Source organism: Mytilus galloprovincialis, chromosome 1 (assembly GCF_965363235.1).
Source record: "Mytilus galloprovincialis chromosome 1, xbMytGall1.hap1.1, whole genome shotgun sequence".
NCBI lineage: Eukaryota > Metazoa > Mollusca > Bivalvia > Mytilida > Mytilidae > Mytilus > Mytilus galloprovincialis.
The window spans coordinates 112,600,042-112,614,801 of NC_134838.1; the positions used below are offsets into that span (position 1 = coordinate 112,600,042).

Genomic DNA, 14,760 nt, shown 5'->3' on the forward strand with positions numbered 1-14,760 from the left:
CCAAAGTTCAATTGCAGTGTGATTTGGACAACCTCGGTGGTTTGCGTCGATCTTAGAAGGTCGCGTGTTTGATCTCGGATCGTCTTAAAGGGAGTGATAACCATTATTTGCTGCATCTCCGCTTAACCTACTGCATATTGGAGCTAGAGCAATGAGTTGTTGGCTCGTGGTAAACAAATTTGTCCAGCTTTCTATGGAATGTTCATGTGTAACTTAGTATGTTAAACATCTGGCTACGTTTATCAGTTTAGTACAAAACAGATTGATCTTAATATAACATTGTCATGATCTTGATCTGAATATGCATTTAATTTGCCACCAAACGTTAATCATGATGTGTGATTTTGAATCTGCATGTATTTGTCTCTTTTCAAAGGAAACGAGTGAGAAAATCTGCTGCAGTATATGAAGATATGCAGTTTAATGCAGGTACGTTAAATCTTATCATCTCCATTTTAATGACAGTGTTTACTCTGACGTTCGGTATTTATCGGATACAAAAAGTATAATTGTTGTGCACCTCTTATTCCTTTTGAATTCTACTGATTATTACTCATTCCCAGTGTTTTAAAACTGATATGTGACATAAGTTACATTATTAGAACTATCAATTGGACTGTTTACTTAATACATCATAGAGTACTTGTTTTTATTAATTGTCAAAATTTGAGATTGTATGTACTGTAACGAAAGTTTTCGTTTAATAAAAATGAGAAAATGTGATTGGATTGGCAATATATAGCTGAATTATTGGTCACTATAGCCTTTAACAAAGGTCAAACATATACTGCATATCATCGTAGATGCAAACTCCTTCTTTAGAGCCATGGAAAAAAATTAAAATCACAAAAATACTGAACCCTGAGGAAAATCTAAAACGGAATGTCCCTAATCAAATGGCAAAATCAAATGAGAAAAAAACATGAAACGAATGGACAACAACTGTCATACGCCTGACTTGGTACAGACATTTTCAAATGTAGAAAATGGTGGATTGAACAAGGATTTATATGCTCTTATTCCAACAATCAATGAAACTACGGGGTTATTATAAAAATATTGGGTCTTTGAATGGACAGCATATACTTTGAGTTATACGGATTTATATTTAAAAACAGTCGGAAATCTACTAGGTATTTCTTGTCCTTCCATTCTGGCCAACTTGTTTATGTCCTAAAATTCATACCACCTTCTCAAAGAAAAAATGTAACAAATAGTGCAAAGTTCTTAAATTTCACTACAAGATATATTAATTAGATTCAATCGCTAACTTTGCAGCATTTTGTTACCCCGATTTTTTTTTGTCCATGGATTTATGAGTTTTAAACAGCGGTATACTACTGTTGCCTTTATTCAGTCATGGTTTGCATCTAATATATAAAGTGAATTTGAGATTAAGGGTACCACCGAAACAAGAGGGGTTGCCTTATGTCTTAATCTTTTCATCGATAATGACACATATGGACGGATCTTCAACCTGACTCTATCAAGAAAAGAAATTTTATTAACAAATGCTTTACCTAGTAGTAAAGTTCTTTACATACAGTCCAAGGGTTAACATTTTTGCACATTGATTTTTATTATAAGTGTTCATTGAATTTTACAAAACTTTAGTTTTTTCTAGATAAAATTATAAAGACATGACGTATGGAATTTGGAATTTTATCCTAAATTTTTCCGTTTTTACTGATAAATAGATATATAGAAGATTCAAATGCGATACGGTAATGTTTTTGTGTTTCACAAATACATTTGTAAACTGTTTTTTTCAAATCTATTAATTTCGGGCGGAAGATGTGTTTATGTTAACATCTTGAGCAGATATGAGGTGAAATAAACCAGAGATATTCAAACTCAAAAGTTGAAAATAACTGACAACACCATAGCAACAAATTTGAAAAAAAAACATTTTCTATATTCCTGAGGTTTTAGTTATTGAATTTTGACTTTCATATTACATCAGGCTTTATATAATGATTTTTGCATACATAAATAGGATATTTGAATAACCGTAATAATACAATTTAAAATTGTTTTTTGTCTAAAATTTCGAGTAAGATCTTATATTTTTTTAGCAATTTAGTTCTATTGTTAAAAATACCAAAACAAACAAACCCTCTTTAAAATCGTTTATCTTTGATATCAAACATCCATGATCCCTTTGTATCGCTATATACTTTTACTTGTACTAATTAACGTATAGGGAGTTGAGTCTGCAAGTGTGTTTTCACTTAACGATCACATCAGCCCAGTGTTCTTTGTTAAAAGCGTAGTATATAAAAATGTAGCAGTGTTAAACAAGTTTGTGAGTGCTCAATTAAAATGTGCCATCTATTTCATCGCATTACACAAGGTTGTGTTATTCTCTCACTTTAAATTAAGTCTTTACATTATATCCTGTTTGCAATTTGTCTTTTGGGTATTTGTTAGTAATTTGCAGAATTTTTACCGAGTTACTGATGTGGCTTGTTAAAAAACAAAACACAGGATGAATAAGCACATCTCTCAAATTCTTTTTCGATTTTAACTTTTCTTGACCTTTTGATTATATTTATTTAATCAACGTGTGGTACGTTTGATCTCAGTTTATCATTGGTCAAAATTCGATAAGGATGTTTTATTTTCTTCCTTTCCTCTACAAATCCCTTTGTGGCGTCATGAAAAAGCTGAAAATGTCTCTTGAATTCACATACAAAGAACACATCATTCTGCAGATCATTCATAAAGAAGGATTTTGATTGTCCGCTATCGCCTAAAAATCATTATAGAATAAGATTCCACCGTCAAATCTCTTGCAATTAGAAATTTCTCCAATCAAGACAGTTCAATTATAAGTATTTAAAACGCTCGGAAAGCCTGTCGTTTTAAACTTGAAACTTTACCTGTTGAGTGGATAACAATGGTATCACAATCGATGCAGTTGTAGATCTAACATTGTTGCGATGATGTTTAGACGAGTTGTATATACATATTGTACACAGCCATGTATCCCCATCATTGCTGGTGATCCGATGGATAAATCTGTTGTAGAGTTGTCACTGACTCAGACGTACTTATAAATATAATTATTTTCTGTGACTGTATCTTGCATTAATTTATAGGATCCTTTACTATAGATAATTGAGCTGATCTGAACAATAACATCTCCATGCCTTATATATCATGTACTGTAGTACGCCACTAGATTAAAACTGACGAGGAAAGGTTACACACGGCCACCAAAAGCTTTAATATTGTGAAGCCCAGGTGGTCGTGTGGTCTACCGGGACGGCTGCAGTGCAGGCGATTTGGTGTCACGATATCTCCGTAGCATGGGTTCGAATCCCGGCGAGGGAAGAACAAAAAAAAATTTGCGAAAGCAAATTTACAGATCTAACATTGTTGGGTTGATGTTTAGACGAGTTGTATATACATATTGTACACAGCCATGTATCACCATCATTGCTGGTGATCCGATGGATAAATCTTTTGTAGAGTTGTCACTGACTCAGACGTACTTATTAATATAATTATTTTCTGTGACTGTATCTTGCATTAATTTGTAGGATCCTTTACTATAGATAATTGAGCTGATCTGAACAATAACATTTCCATGCCTTATATATCATGTACTGTAGTACGCCACTAGATTAAAACTGACGAGGAAAGGTAACACACGGCCACAGACAGCTTTATTATTGTGAAGCCCAGGTGGTCGTGTGGTCTAGCGGGACGGCTGCAGTGCTGGCGATTTGGTGTCACGCTATCTCAGTAGCATGGGTTCGAATCCCGGCGAGGGAAGAACAAAAAATTTGCGATAGCAAATTTACAGATCTAACATTGTTGGGTTGATGTTTAGACGAGTTGTATATACATATTGTACACAGGCATGTATCACCATCATTGCTGGTGATCCGATGGATAAATCTGTTGAAGAGTTGTCACTGACTCAGACGTACTTATAAATATAATTATTTTCTGTGACTGTATCTTGCATTAATTTGTAGGATCCTTTACTATAGATAATTGAGCTGATCTGAACAATAACATCTCCATGCCTTATATATCATGTACTGCAGTACGCCGCTAGATTAAAACTGACGAGGAAAAATAACAGACGGCCACCGAAAGCTTTATTATTGTGAAGCCCAGGTGGTCGTGTGGTCTAGCGGGACGGCTGCAGTGCAGGCGATTTGGTGTCACGATATCCCAGTAGCATGGGTTCGAATCCCGACGAGGGAACAAAAAAAAATTTGCAAAAGCAAATTTACAGATCTAACATTGTTGGGTTGATGTTTAGACGAGTTGTATATACATATTGTACACAGCCATGTATCACCATCATTGCTGGTGATCCGATGGATAAATCTGTTGTAGAGTTGTTACTGACTCAGACGTACTTATACATATAATTATTTTCTGTGACTGTATCTTGCTTTAGTTTGTAAGATCCTTTGCTATAGATAATTGAGCTGATTTGAACAATAACATCTCCATGCCTTATATATCATGTACTGTAGTACGCCACTAGATTAAAACTGACGAGGAAAGGTAACACACGGCCACCAAAAGCTTTAATAATGTGAAGCCCAGGTGGTCGTGTGGTCTAGCAGGACGGCTGCAGTGCAGGCGATTTGGTGTCACGATATCTCAGTAGCATGGGTTCGAATCCCGGCGAGGAAAGAACAAAAAAAAAAAAATTTGCGAAAGCAAATTTACAGATCTAACATTGTTGGGTTGATGTTTAGACGAGTTGTATATACATATTGTACACAGCCATGTATCACCATCATTGCTGGTGATCCGATGGATAAATCTGTTGTAGAGTTGTCACTGACTCAGACGTACTTATTAATATAATTATTTTCTGTGACTGTATCTTGCATTAATTTGTAGGATCCTTTACTATAGATAATTGAGCTGATCTGAACAATAACATCTCCATGCCTTATATATCATGTACTGTAGTACGCCACTAGATTAAAACTGACGAGGAAAGGTAACACACGGCCACAGACAGCTTTATTATTGTGAAGCCCAGGTGGTCGTGTGGTCTAGCGGGACGGCTGCAGTGCAGGCGATTTGGTGTTACGATATCTCAGTAGCATGGGTTCGAATCCCGGCGAGGGAACAAACAAAAGTTTGCAAAAGCAAATTTACAGATCTAACATTGTTGGGTTGATGTTTAGACGAGTTGTATATACATATTGTACACAGCCATGTATCACCATCATTGCTGGTGATCCGATGGATAAATCTGTTGTAGAGTTGTCACTGACTCAGACGTACTTATTAATATAATTATTTTCTGTGACTGTATCTTGCATTAATTTGTAGGATCCTTTACTATAGATAATTGAGCTGATCTGAACAATAACATTTCCATGCCTTATATATCATGTACTGTAGTACGCCACTAGATTAAAACTGACGAGGAAAGGTAACACACGGCCACAGACAGCTTTATTATTGTGAAGCCCAGGTGGTCGTGTGGTCTAGCGGGACGGCTGCAGTGCAGGCGATTTGGTGTCACGCTATCTCAGTAGCATGGGTTCGAATCCCGGCGAGGGAAGAACAAAAAATTTGCGATAGCAAATTTACAGATCTATCATTGTTGGGTTGATGTTTAGACGAGTTGTATATACATATTGTACACAGGCATGTATCACCATCATTGCTGGTGATCCGATGGATAAATCTGTTGAAGAGTTGTCACTGACTCAGACGTACTTATAAATATAATTATTTTCTGTGACTGTATCTTGCATTAATTTGTAGGATCCTTTACTATAGATAATTGAGCTGATCTGAACAATAACATCTCCATGCCTTATATATCATGTACTGCAGTACGCCGCTAGATTAAAACTGACGAGGAAAAATAACAGACGGCCACCGAAAGCTTTATTATTGTGAAGCCCAGGTGGTCGTGTGGTCTAGCGGGACGGCTGCAGTGCAGGCGATTTGGTGTCACGATATCTCCGTAGCATGGGTTCGAATCCCGGCGAGGGAAGAACAAAAAAAAATTTGCGAAAGCAAATTTACAGATCTAACATTGTTGGGTTGATGTTTAGACGAGTTGTATATACATATTGTACACATCCATGTATCACCATCATTACTGGTGATACGATGGATAAATCTGTTGAAGAGTTGTCACTGACTCAGACGTACTTACAAATATAATTATTTTCTGTGACTGTATCTTGCATTAATTTGTCGGATCCTTTACTATAGATAATTGAGCTGTTCTGAACAATAACATCTCCATGTCTTATTTATCATGTACTGTAGTACGCCGCTAGATTAAAACTGACGAGGAAAGGTAACACACGGCCACCGAAAGCTTTAGTAGTGTGAAGCCCAGGTGGTCGTGTGGTCTAGCGGGACGGCTGCAGTGCAGGCGATTTGGTGTCACGATATCTCAATAGCATGGGTTCGAATCCCGGCGAGGGAAGAACAAAAGAACAAAAAATTTGCAAAAGCAAATTTACAGATCTAACATTGTTGGTTTGATGTTGATACGAGTTGTATATACATATTGTACACAGCCATATATCACCATCATTGCTGGTGATCCGATGGATAAATATGTTGTAGAGTTGTCACTGACTCAGACGTACTTATAAATATAATTATTTTCTGTGACTGTATCTTGCATTAATTTGTAGGATCCTTTACTATAGATAATTGAGCTGATCTGAACAATAACATCTCCATGCCTTATATATCATGTACTGTAGTACGCCGCTAGATTAAAAATGACGAGGAAAAGTAACACACGGCCACCGAAAGCTTTATTATTGTAAAGCCCAGGTGGTTGTGTGGTCTAGCGGTACGGCTGCAGTGCAGGCGATTTGGTGTCACGATATCTCAGTAGCATGGGTTCGAATGCCGGCGAGGGAAGAACAAAAAATTTGCGAAAGCAAATTTACAGATCTAACATTGTTGGGTTGATGTTTAGACGAGTTGTATATACATATTGTACACAGCCATGTATCACCATCATTGCTGGTGATCCGATGGATAAATCTGTTGTAGAGTTGTCACTGACTCAGACGTACTTATAAATATAATTATTTTCTGTGACTGTATCTTGCATTAATTTGTAGGATCCTTTACTATAGATAATTGAGCTGATCTGAACAATAACATCTCCATGCCTTATATATCATGTACTGTAGTACGCCGTTAGATTAAAACTGACGAGGAAAAGTAACACACGGCCACCGAAAAAAACATAGATCAGTAATAATACAGGTCTATGTTTACACCTTATACATTATATATTATATATCATTATTGTTAAAACTTTTGTCACCGAAGAGGCCATTTGTTGAGCCAAAATATTTGCAATTATTGTATAATTTATATCATCTGTTCAGTTTTTCTATTTTTGTGCAATGATATTCAACACTTTTTAGTGTTTTGTTTTCCATCTATTAATTGTTATTGTTACACAATCTTTCAGACTCATATAATTTTTCCTGTTTGTGTAGTATTGTCAATTTTGATGATCCAATACCTAAGTTTACTGGTTGGTAGATTCTTATAGACTCTATATATATATATATATAAAATTGAGAATGGAAATGAATATTCTATTATGAGATGACAAAGATAGAGAAGATACCAAAGGTGAAAAATCATCATTCCATTAAAACCAGACCACGCTCAAAATTACATAAAAAAAACTTCACAACAAACCTGCACAGAAACGTACCCAAAAATGAATAGAGCTGATGTGCTAAATATGAGTTAGATATTCCTGTCTTTTAATTGTCAATGACAACTAAAGCTAGACTAAGTAAACAATTGGTACAAGTACAAATTAATTTAAGAAAATTCATCAGGTTGACGCTGTATTTTTTGGCAGATTTAGAAATCCTAATTTTGCCTCAAATGTTTATCTTGACATGGACATTTTTTTCATCTAGACGGACTCTGGTAGAAAAGGTTTACTTTATATAAAAAAAAGAAGATGTGGTATGATTGCTAATGAGACAACTCTCCACAAGAGACCAAAATGACACAGAAATTATAGGTAATCGTACGGCCTTCAACAATGAGTAAAGCCTATACACATAGTCAGCTATAAAAGACCCCGAAATGACAATGTAAAATAATTCAAATGAGAAAACTCATGGTCTTATTTATATAAAATAATACTTTAACTGTTCAATCAAACAGTCAAATACTGAGGTGTACAAAAGTCTAATAAAAAAATGTTCTCACAATTTAAAAATGCTCTGTTTTTTGCCTCGGATGTTGAAATTTCGCTATATACTTTATATAATAGTTTATTGAAATGTTTACATTAGGCTTAATATAAACAAGACAATAACAGTCAAAACCATAGAGTAAACAAAGACTAATAAAACCAAAAGACATTTACATCAACAGTTACAAATAATAAATAAGAAACAACACAAACAGCACTAAAACTATCTAATTTTACTGGTTATGCATAATTTGTTAACCTGTTTTGTTTACTTTCTCATGGTATTGTATCATAATTTAATTTTTACATGTGTATATCATGAATTTTATAACGATCCTAAGCCTTTGAGAGAGTGATCATTTACAAGAAGTAACTCATGCAATAGGAGGATAATTTTTAGCCTCATTTAAACTCTACTAGGAATTCTCTTTAACACTTATCCAGGCACCTTTATTACAGTTATTGACATTAAGCTATAAACTTTAGAACAGTTTGAGATGTTATTCAAGTTCTACCAGAATAAGAAAAAAAGATGAAACTAATAAATTTAAATTTAAGTTTATGATATTCTAATTACAATATAGAACATATAACAAAAGTAACTTGGTTTCTTTCTTAGTTCTAAACGAGTAGGTTCAGTAAGACCACTTTTTGGCCCCAAAATATAGCAGTTTTACAAAGTTGTTAAAATGTAAACTTTTAGTTATTTATTGGACAGTAGAATGCTTCTGCTACATAAATATGGGCCCTTTTTGACATAACAATGCACATATATCAGGTACTAGCACCACGAAGTCATGCTAAATTACTGAATTCTACACAATTCTAGCATTTTAGTTAAATTTAAGACGGTTTTCGTGTAAAACGAAAGTGGCCGCATTCGTGTTCATCCTTAATATTGAAATGTAAGTTGTATTTTATGATAATACATACCATATATAAAAGTTGAGGATGAACACGGATGCGGCCACTTTCTTTTTTGACAAAAAACATCTGAAAAGTGACATTTTTTGGCATATTTGGTAGTTTTTTCATATTTGAGCTTGAATCTGATCGTTTTTAATGTCTTAATCAGTATCTTTCACATAAACTAATTGATTCAAATGAAATAGACACTTAAGTGTTTAAAAAGTGGTAAAATCTTTCGTCAGATGAACCTGAAATTTTAGGCCAAAATCGGTCCTTACCGGACCTACTCTTTTATACGTGTTACGTTGTGCGACAGTCCATTAAAAGTTAAAATAAAGTTTGTTTCGTCTTTTGGTTTCAGCTCAAAGGCAAAGATCAAGCAACGAAGAAACATACAGTGAATTGACATGAAGATTGTATCAGCAAAAATGTCAGGAATTTACTTCTAAGTACTTCATCTTCCAAAGACCATAAAAACATATGTTTCAATAATTTGACACTTTTATAAATATTAATAAGAGTAAACCGTGTAATCAATGAGACTATGTATAAAAAGTCCGTTTTGATATTTATACGAAATAAGATAATTGATATTGCATCAACTATCTTTGTTAAGGGCATACGATACAGTTTGATCCCGTAACTAAAGTTTGATGAACATTTCCATATAGGCTATTTTTTGCCTGATAAAATCAAATAAGTAATAAAAAATATACCTTCATGTGCTACGTTTTGGGTTAAATGAAGTCGACATTTTGTATATTTGCTAAAAAAATCGGATTTGTGACCGTATTTTCCCTTTCGAAAGACAGACATAACTTTTTTGTTTTAAAAGATAAACACAAATTGTTTTTTATTAATTTAAAATAATTTGTAATTTCTGTATTTTATAAGTATCCGAAAAATTTATGCAATTTATGGTGGACGTTTCGTCCCCGAGGGTATCACCAACCCAGTAGTCAACACTTAAGCGATTAAGTGTTGACATGAATATCAATAATGTGGTCATTTTATAAATTTCCTGTTTACAAAACTTTGAATTTTTCGAAAAAACTAAGGATTTTCTTATCCCAGGCATAGATTACCTTAGCCGTATTTGGCACAACTTTTGGAAATTTTGGATCCTCAATGCTCTTCAACTTTGTACTTATTTGGCTTTATAAACATTTTGATATGAGCGTCACTGATGAGTCTAATATAGACGAAACGCGCGTCTGGCGTACTAAATTATAATCCTGGTACCTTTGATAACTATTATTCAGAAATAACTACTATTTATCAAATGGTCATGAATTGACAAAAAAAACGTAATTGTTTGCTGTAGATTTATCAAAATTTTAAAAATTGCACTATTTACAATTTTATAAAATATGGTCCACATAATCTTCCTGCATAATGAAACAAAATTTCGTTTTACAAAATAGGGGTCCATGCACTCGTTTTCAAATAAAATCAGTTTGAAGGATAAAAATCAGCCGAAAAATGCATCTTTTCCCGATATGTCATAGTTTGACGTCGCGAAAAACACATTTACGTTAGCAACGTCATTACCTCCCCTGTAACTGTATTGTATGCCCTTAATATGGTCTAAATGATGGCACTAATAGAAAACATGCATTAATTGTTTAATCATGTTAATGAAAAGTGATCACTGTTGTTTATTAAAGTATTGAATGATAAACTTCACATCCAGATGGATCGAAATACAGATATTACGGTTATAATTAAATTTTTTAGACGCATAATTTTCTAACCTTGTACGATACTGTATCCATAGTCGATGTTTACAATATGATATAAGGCAATTGATGCTGGGGCTACTGGTAAATATATTCGAGCTAGGATAAATTGTTATGTTTAAGTTCAATCGTAAATGATTTCTTTATTCTCTTAGAGTGTCATTGCTTAGTAAACGTAACACGATCTACTAAGGCACAGGAACTGTAAAAACTCAATATAAAAATAAGAAGATTAAGACAACTCTCAACAAAAGACCATATGACACAGAAATTAAAAAAATGCAGGTCTGTAACAATGAGTAAAATCCATACCGTATAGTCAAGTACACACGGCCCCGACATGACAAACTTTTATGTGAAACAATTCCAACGAAAAAATGAATGCATGATTAATGTTCAAAATAATGAACGACTATCACCGATTGAAAGGCTCTTAAATTGGGACTTGCATACACATACTTTATGTCAAAATACAAAATTTGGTGGATACTTTAAACGAATCTATCCCATAGAAATAGAGATAAAGGATACTACAGATCCAGTTAAGTCTGCCTCATATCTTTACTTAAAACTAGAAATTGTCAATGAGGGTCGGTTGAAAACAAAACTTTACGACAAAATAGATGATTTCAGCTTCCCAATTGTGGACGGATACGGAGTATATATATCCGAACTGATACGATATTCTCGGGCTTGTATTTCCTAACATGATTTCCTTAAGCTTTATAAAACCATTTTAAATATGAATACTAATTACTTATTTATTTCAACTCTTCATCGAAAGTATCTATATGACTGTGTCCTTCTTATTTCATTATTCGATGGTAGGGAAATAAATGTGTTCTGTCATTTTTTTTAATGAAGTGAAACTCTAGGTACTCATAGATATTTTCGTGGATGTGTCCTAACACTTATCATTTTATATGTTACCTATTTTTTATATGGCCAAATATCTATGTTAAACAAATGCACCGGTTCAGATATGAACTAAATCTTACTGTTTAAAGGCCATTCTTAATCTAATAGTAGTATACCAGTGTTCAAAAACCATAAATCGACTGAGAGAAGTCCGGGTTACAAACCAACACCGTGAGAATATAGAATGCTATTGTGTTATGAAATTTATTTTTAGATAGCTGAGTTTTAACCTAGCCTTCAAATTAGGTTAATAAGAACATCGAGACTATGCCTTACATGTTTAATGGGCTATTGTCTGTTTGACCTACCGTATTTCCATAGCTTGACCGGACAGAAGTTAATGTTATGTTTAGAAAATCTTTTTTTCAACATGTTTTTTATTTGATTCCTGTTCAAAAAAGGTATCACTCCAAGGGAATTAAATTCTACTTTTGGCCAATTTTTTGGGAAATATCAAATATGTAGCACTTCCCCCCTATTTCTGCATTATTTTATAACAAATAAATACAGATTGTTGCCATGGAAACATCCCCCAAAAAATATATGTTCTATCTTAATTACTGGACATCAAATCGAAGATACTGAATACATATGCATACATACAACACAAACACAGTAAGCTTAAATTGCAAGAAAGCAACAACAAAAATAAAAAGGGATTGTTAAATTTTTAGAGTTTTCGAACTGTTTATTGCGACCTAATCATATGACTGTACATGTTGCGAGCGAAACTCAGAAGTTTAAAACCCAATTAGGGTTTCAATGTTTCTTTTGAATCAACTTATATATTGTTACATGTCCTGTACTTAAGCATTGTAAAGGTATGAATATACAATTACTCAGATTTGAAGTGTGTAGTTAGTAATTGGATAACAATATGAATTCGTAAATTCATTTCTCAGTGTAATGATCAGTCTATACAATTCCAATAAATATCCATCAACTGCCATTTGCACATATTTCCCTTCTTTATAATAAGAATGTAGCTGTCATATCAGTTGTGTATCAATCTGTTCAAACATAGATAACACTTCAAATTTGTAAATAAAACGGATATGTACTTCCTTGTTGCTTTGGTGTCTGACAATGATTCTGTTTGCATACTTATTCCTCTTCGGTAAAGAATTGCCAGCTATATTTGGTCAAATAGTGCACGGTAAGATAAACACATATATTTAAGCCACCATTTTCTACAGTATAAAATGCCTGTACCAAGTGAGGAATATGACAGTTGATATCCATTCGTTTGATGTGTTTTATCCTTTAATATTGCCATTTGACTGGGGACTAACCGTTTTGATTTTTCCTAGGAGTTCAGTATTTTTGTGATTTTACTTTTTACAGTGTATTGGTAATTTTGTAAAATCACTTACAGTTTCAGTAACGTTTTATGAAAATCACTGACAATATTGCCAGGGATTTTGCAAAAAACCCCTGATTACAAGTTTAAACTTGATATTAGAAATGTGTTCTTCTTACAATATTTGTTTTTCAATACATGATATTACATTTGTACTTAAGGTGGTATGGGTGTCTTCCTCCATCTTGGATTGTAAAAAAACAGAGAATCAAAGGTCCAGATTTTCCATCAAGTTAGCAAAATTTGATGCAGGAATGCAGATGTTTAATGTACATTTTCATTTAAAAGTACCAATTTATAAGAATTAAACTTCTAAATATTGATATTTTTGCAAATGTTAATTTTTTTTGGTTGTTTTTTTTTTTTTTTTTTTTTTAAATTGGCATTTTAAGGGGAGGTAACTCTAAAAAAGTGTATTTTTTGAAGGATTCTGTATGGAATTTTCCTATTTTGTATTTTAGCCGGAAAAAAAGTACGGTAACCCTATCTTTTCTTTTGATATTCTCAAAGCAGTGTCTGAAAGCTATCTTTTCCTGAAGTATTTAACAATTCTATCATTTTGTTTAGTTTCTAAGCACAAAATGGTGTTTTTTCCTGTATAATCCATACAAAATGTGTCATTTTGTCCCGTCCTGTAGCTTGAGAAAATGCGCGGTGACCTATCATTTTTATTATATTTTTCAACATGTATCAAAAGATACAACGTTTTGGCAAAGTATGAACAAATTCTATCATTTTTATTTTAGACTCCCATACCACCTTAATCAATTAATGAACCCGTTTTTTAAAGGGTTTTCATTACCTTCTTCACATTGAAAAAAGTGCATACCCACAATAAACAAATTTTAACTTTTGATTTGATTTTGACCTAAGAATAGAGAAAGTATATAGACTTATCTAAAAGCTTACTCACTTTGCGATTGGATACATGTATATGTCAATATTTGAGATATGTCTTACGAAAGAAATGCAAGTACAAAACAAAGTATTTTCACCTATACATATGTGTTGTCTTTTTTGTTACAAGTATTATTTTGTGTGTATAAATGTCTTTTAAAGATGCTCTCATCCTGATGTGAATGTAACATTTGTTACTAGATCACATAGCCTAAACAAATAAATTTCTTTCATACACCGAATATACTAGACATATTGCTTATTGTATCTGAGATATGGACTTGACCACCAAAACTTAACCTTGTTCACTGATCCATGAAATAAAGTTGAGGACAAGTGAAAACTGTCTGACGGGCATTACGACCTTGCAAGCTACGCACAAATATAGTCATCCATATAGGCATCTATATACAAAGTATGAAGCATACAGGTCTTCCACCTTCTAAAATATAAAGTTTTAAGAAGTTAGCTGATGCCGCCGACGCCGCCGCCGGATCACTATCCTTATGTCGAACTTTCTGCGGCAAAAGTAGCAGGCTCGACAAAAAATCATTTTGACGATTGACCATATACAATTGAAACATTTAAATCGTCCATTAGAATAGCGATGGAGATGGCCGTTAGCCCTGATGATTCTTAAATCTTCATGGTTGGTTTTCTGTCTACGTAAAGATTTTCTGGTCCGAAATTCCTTTTTTGTCTTTCTAAGAAAGAATTCAAGGCACCTCACAAGTTGA

At 33.6% G+C, this 14,760-nt stretch overlaps 1 protein-coding gene across 1 annotated transcript in view; it reads left to right on the plus strand.

Moving 5' to 3' along the window:
- Window positions 1-14,760, plus strand: part of LOC143065125 (uncharacterized) — a 121,489-nt gene that overhangs the window by 92,885 nt on the left and 13,844 nt on the right. Inside the window, exon 10 of the mRNA XM_076238534.1 lies at window positions 377-429. Coding sequence (XP_076094649.1) covers window positions 377-429 — 53 coding nt within the window. The remainder of the gene's footprint in view (window positions 1-376; window positions 430-14,760) is intronic.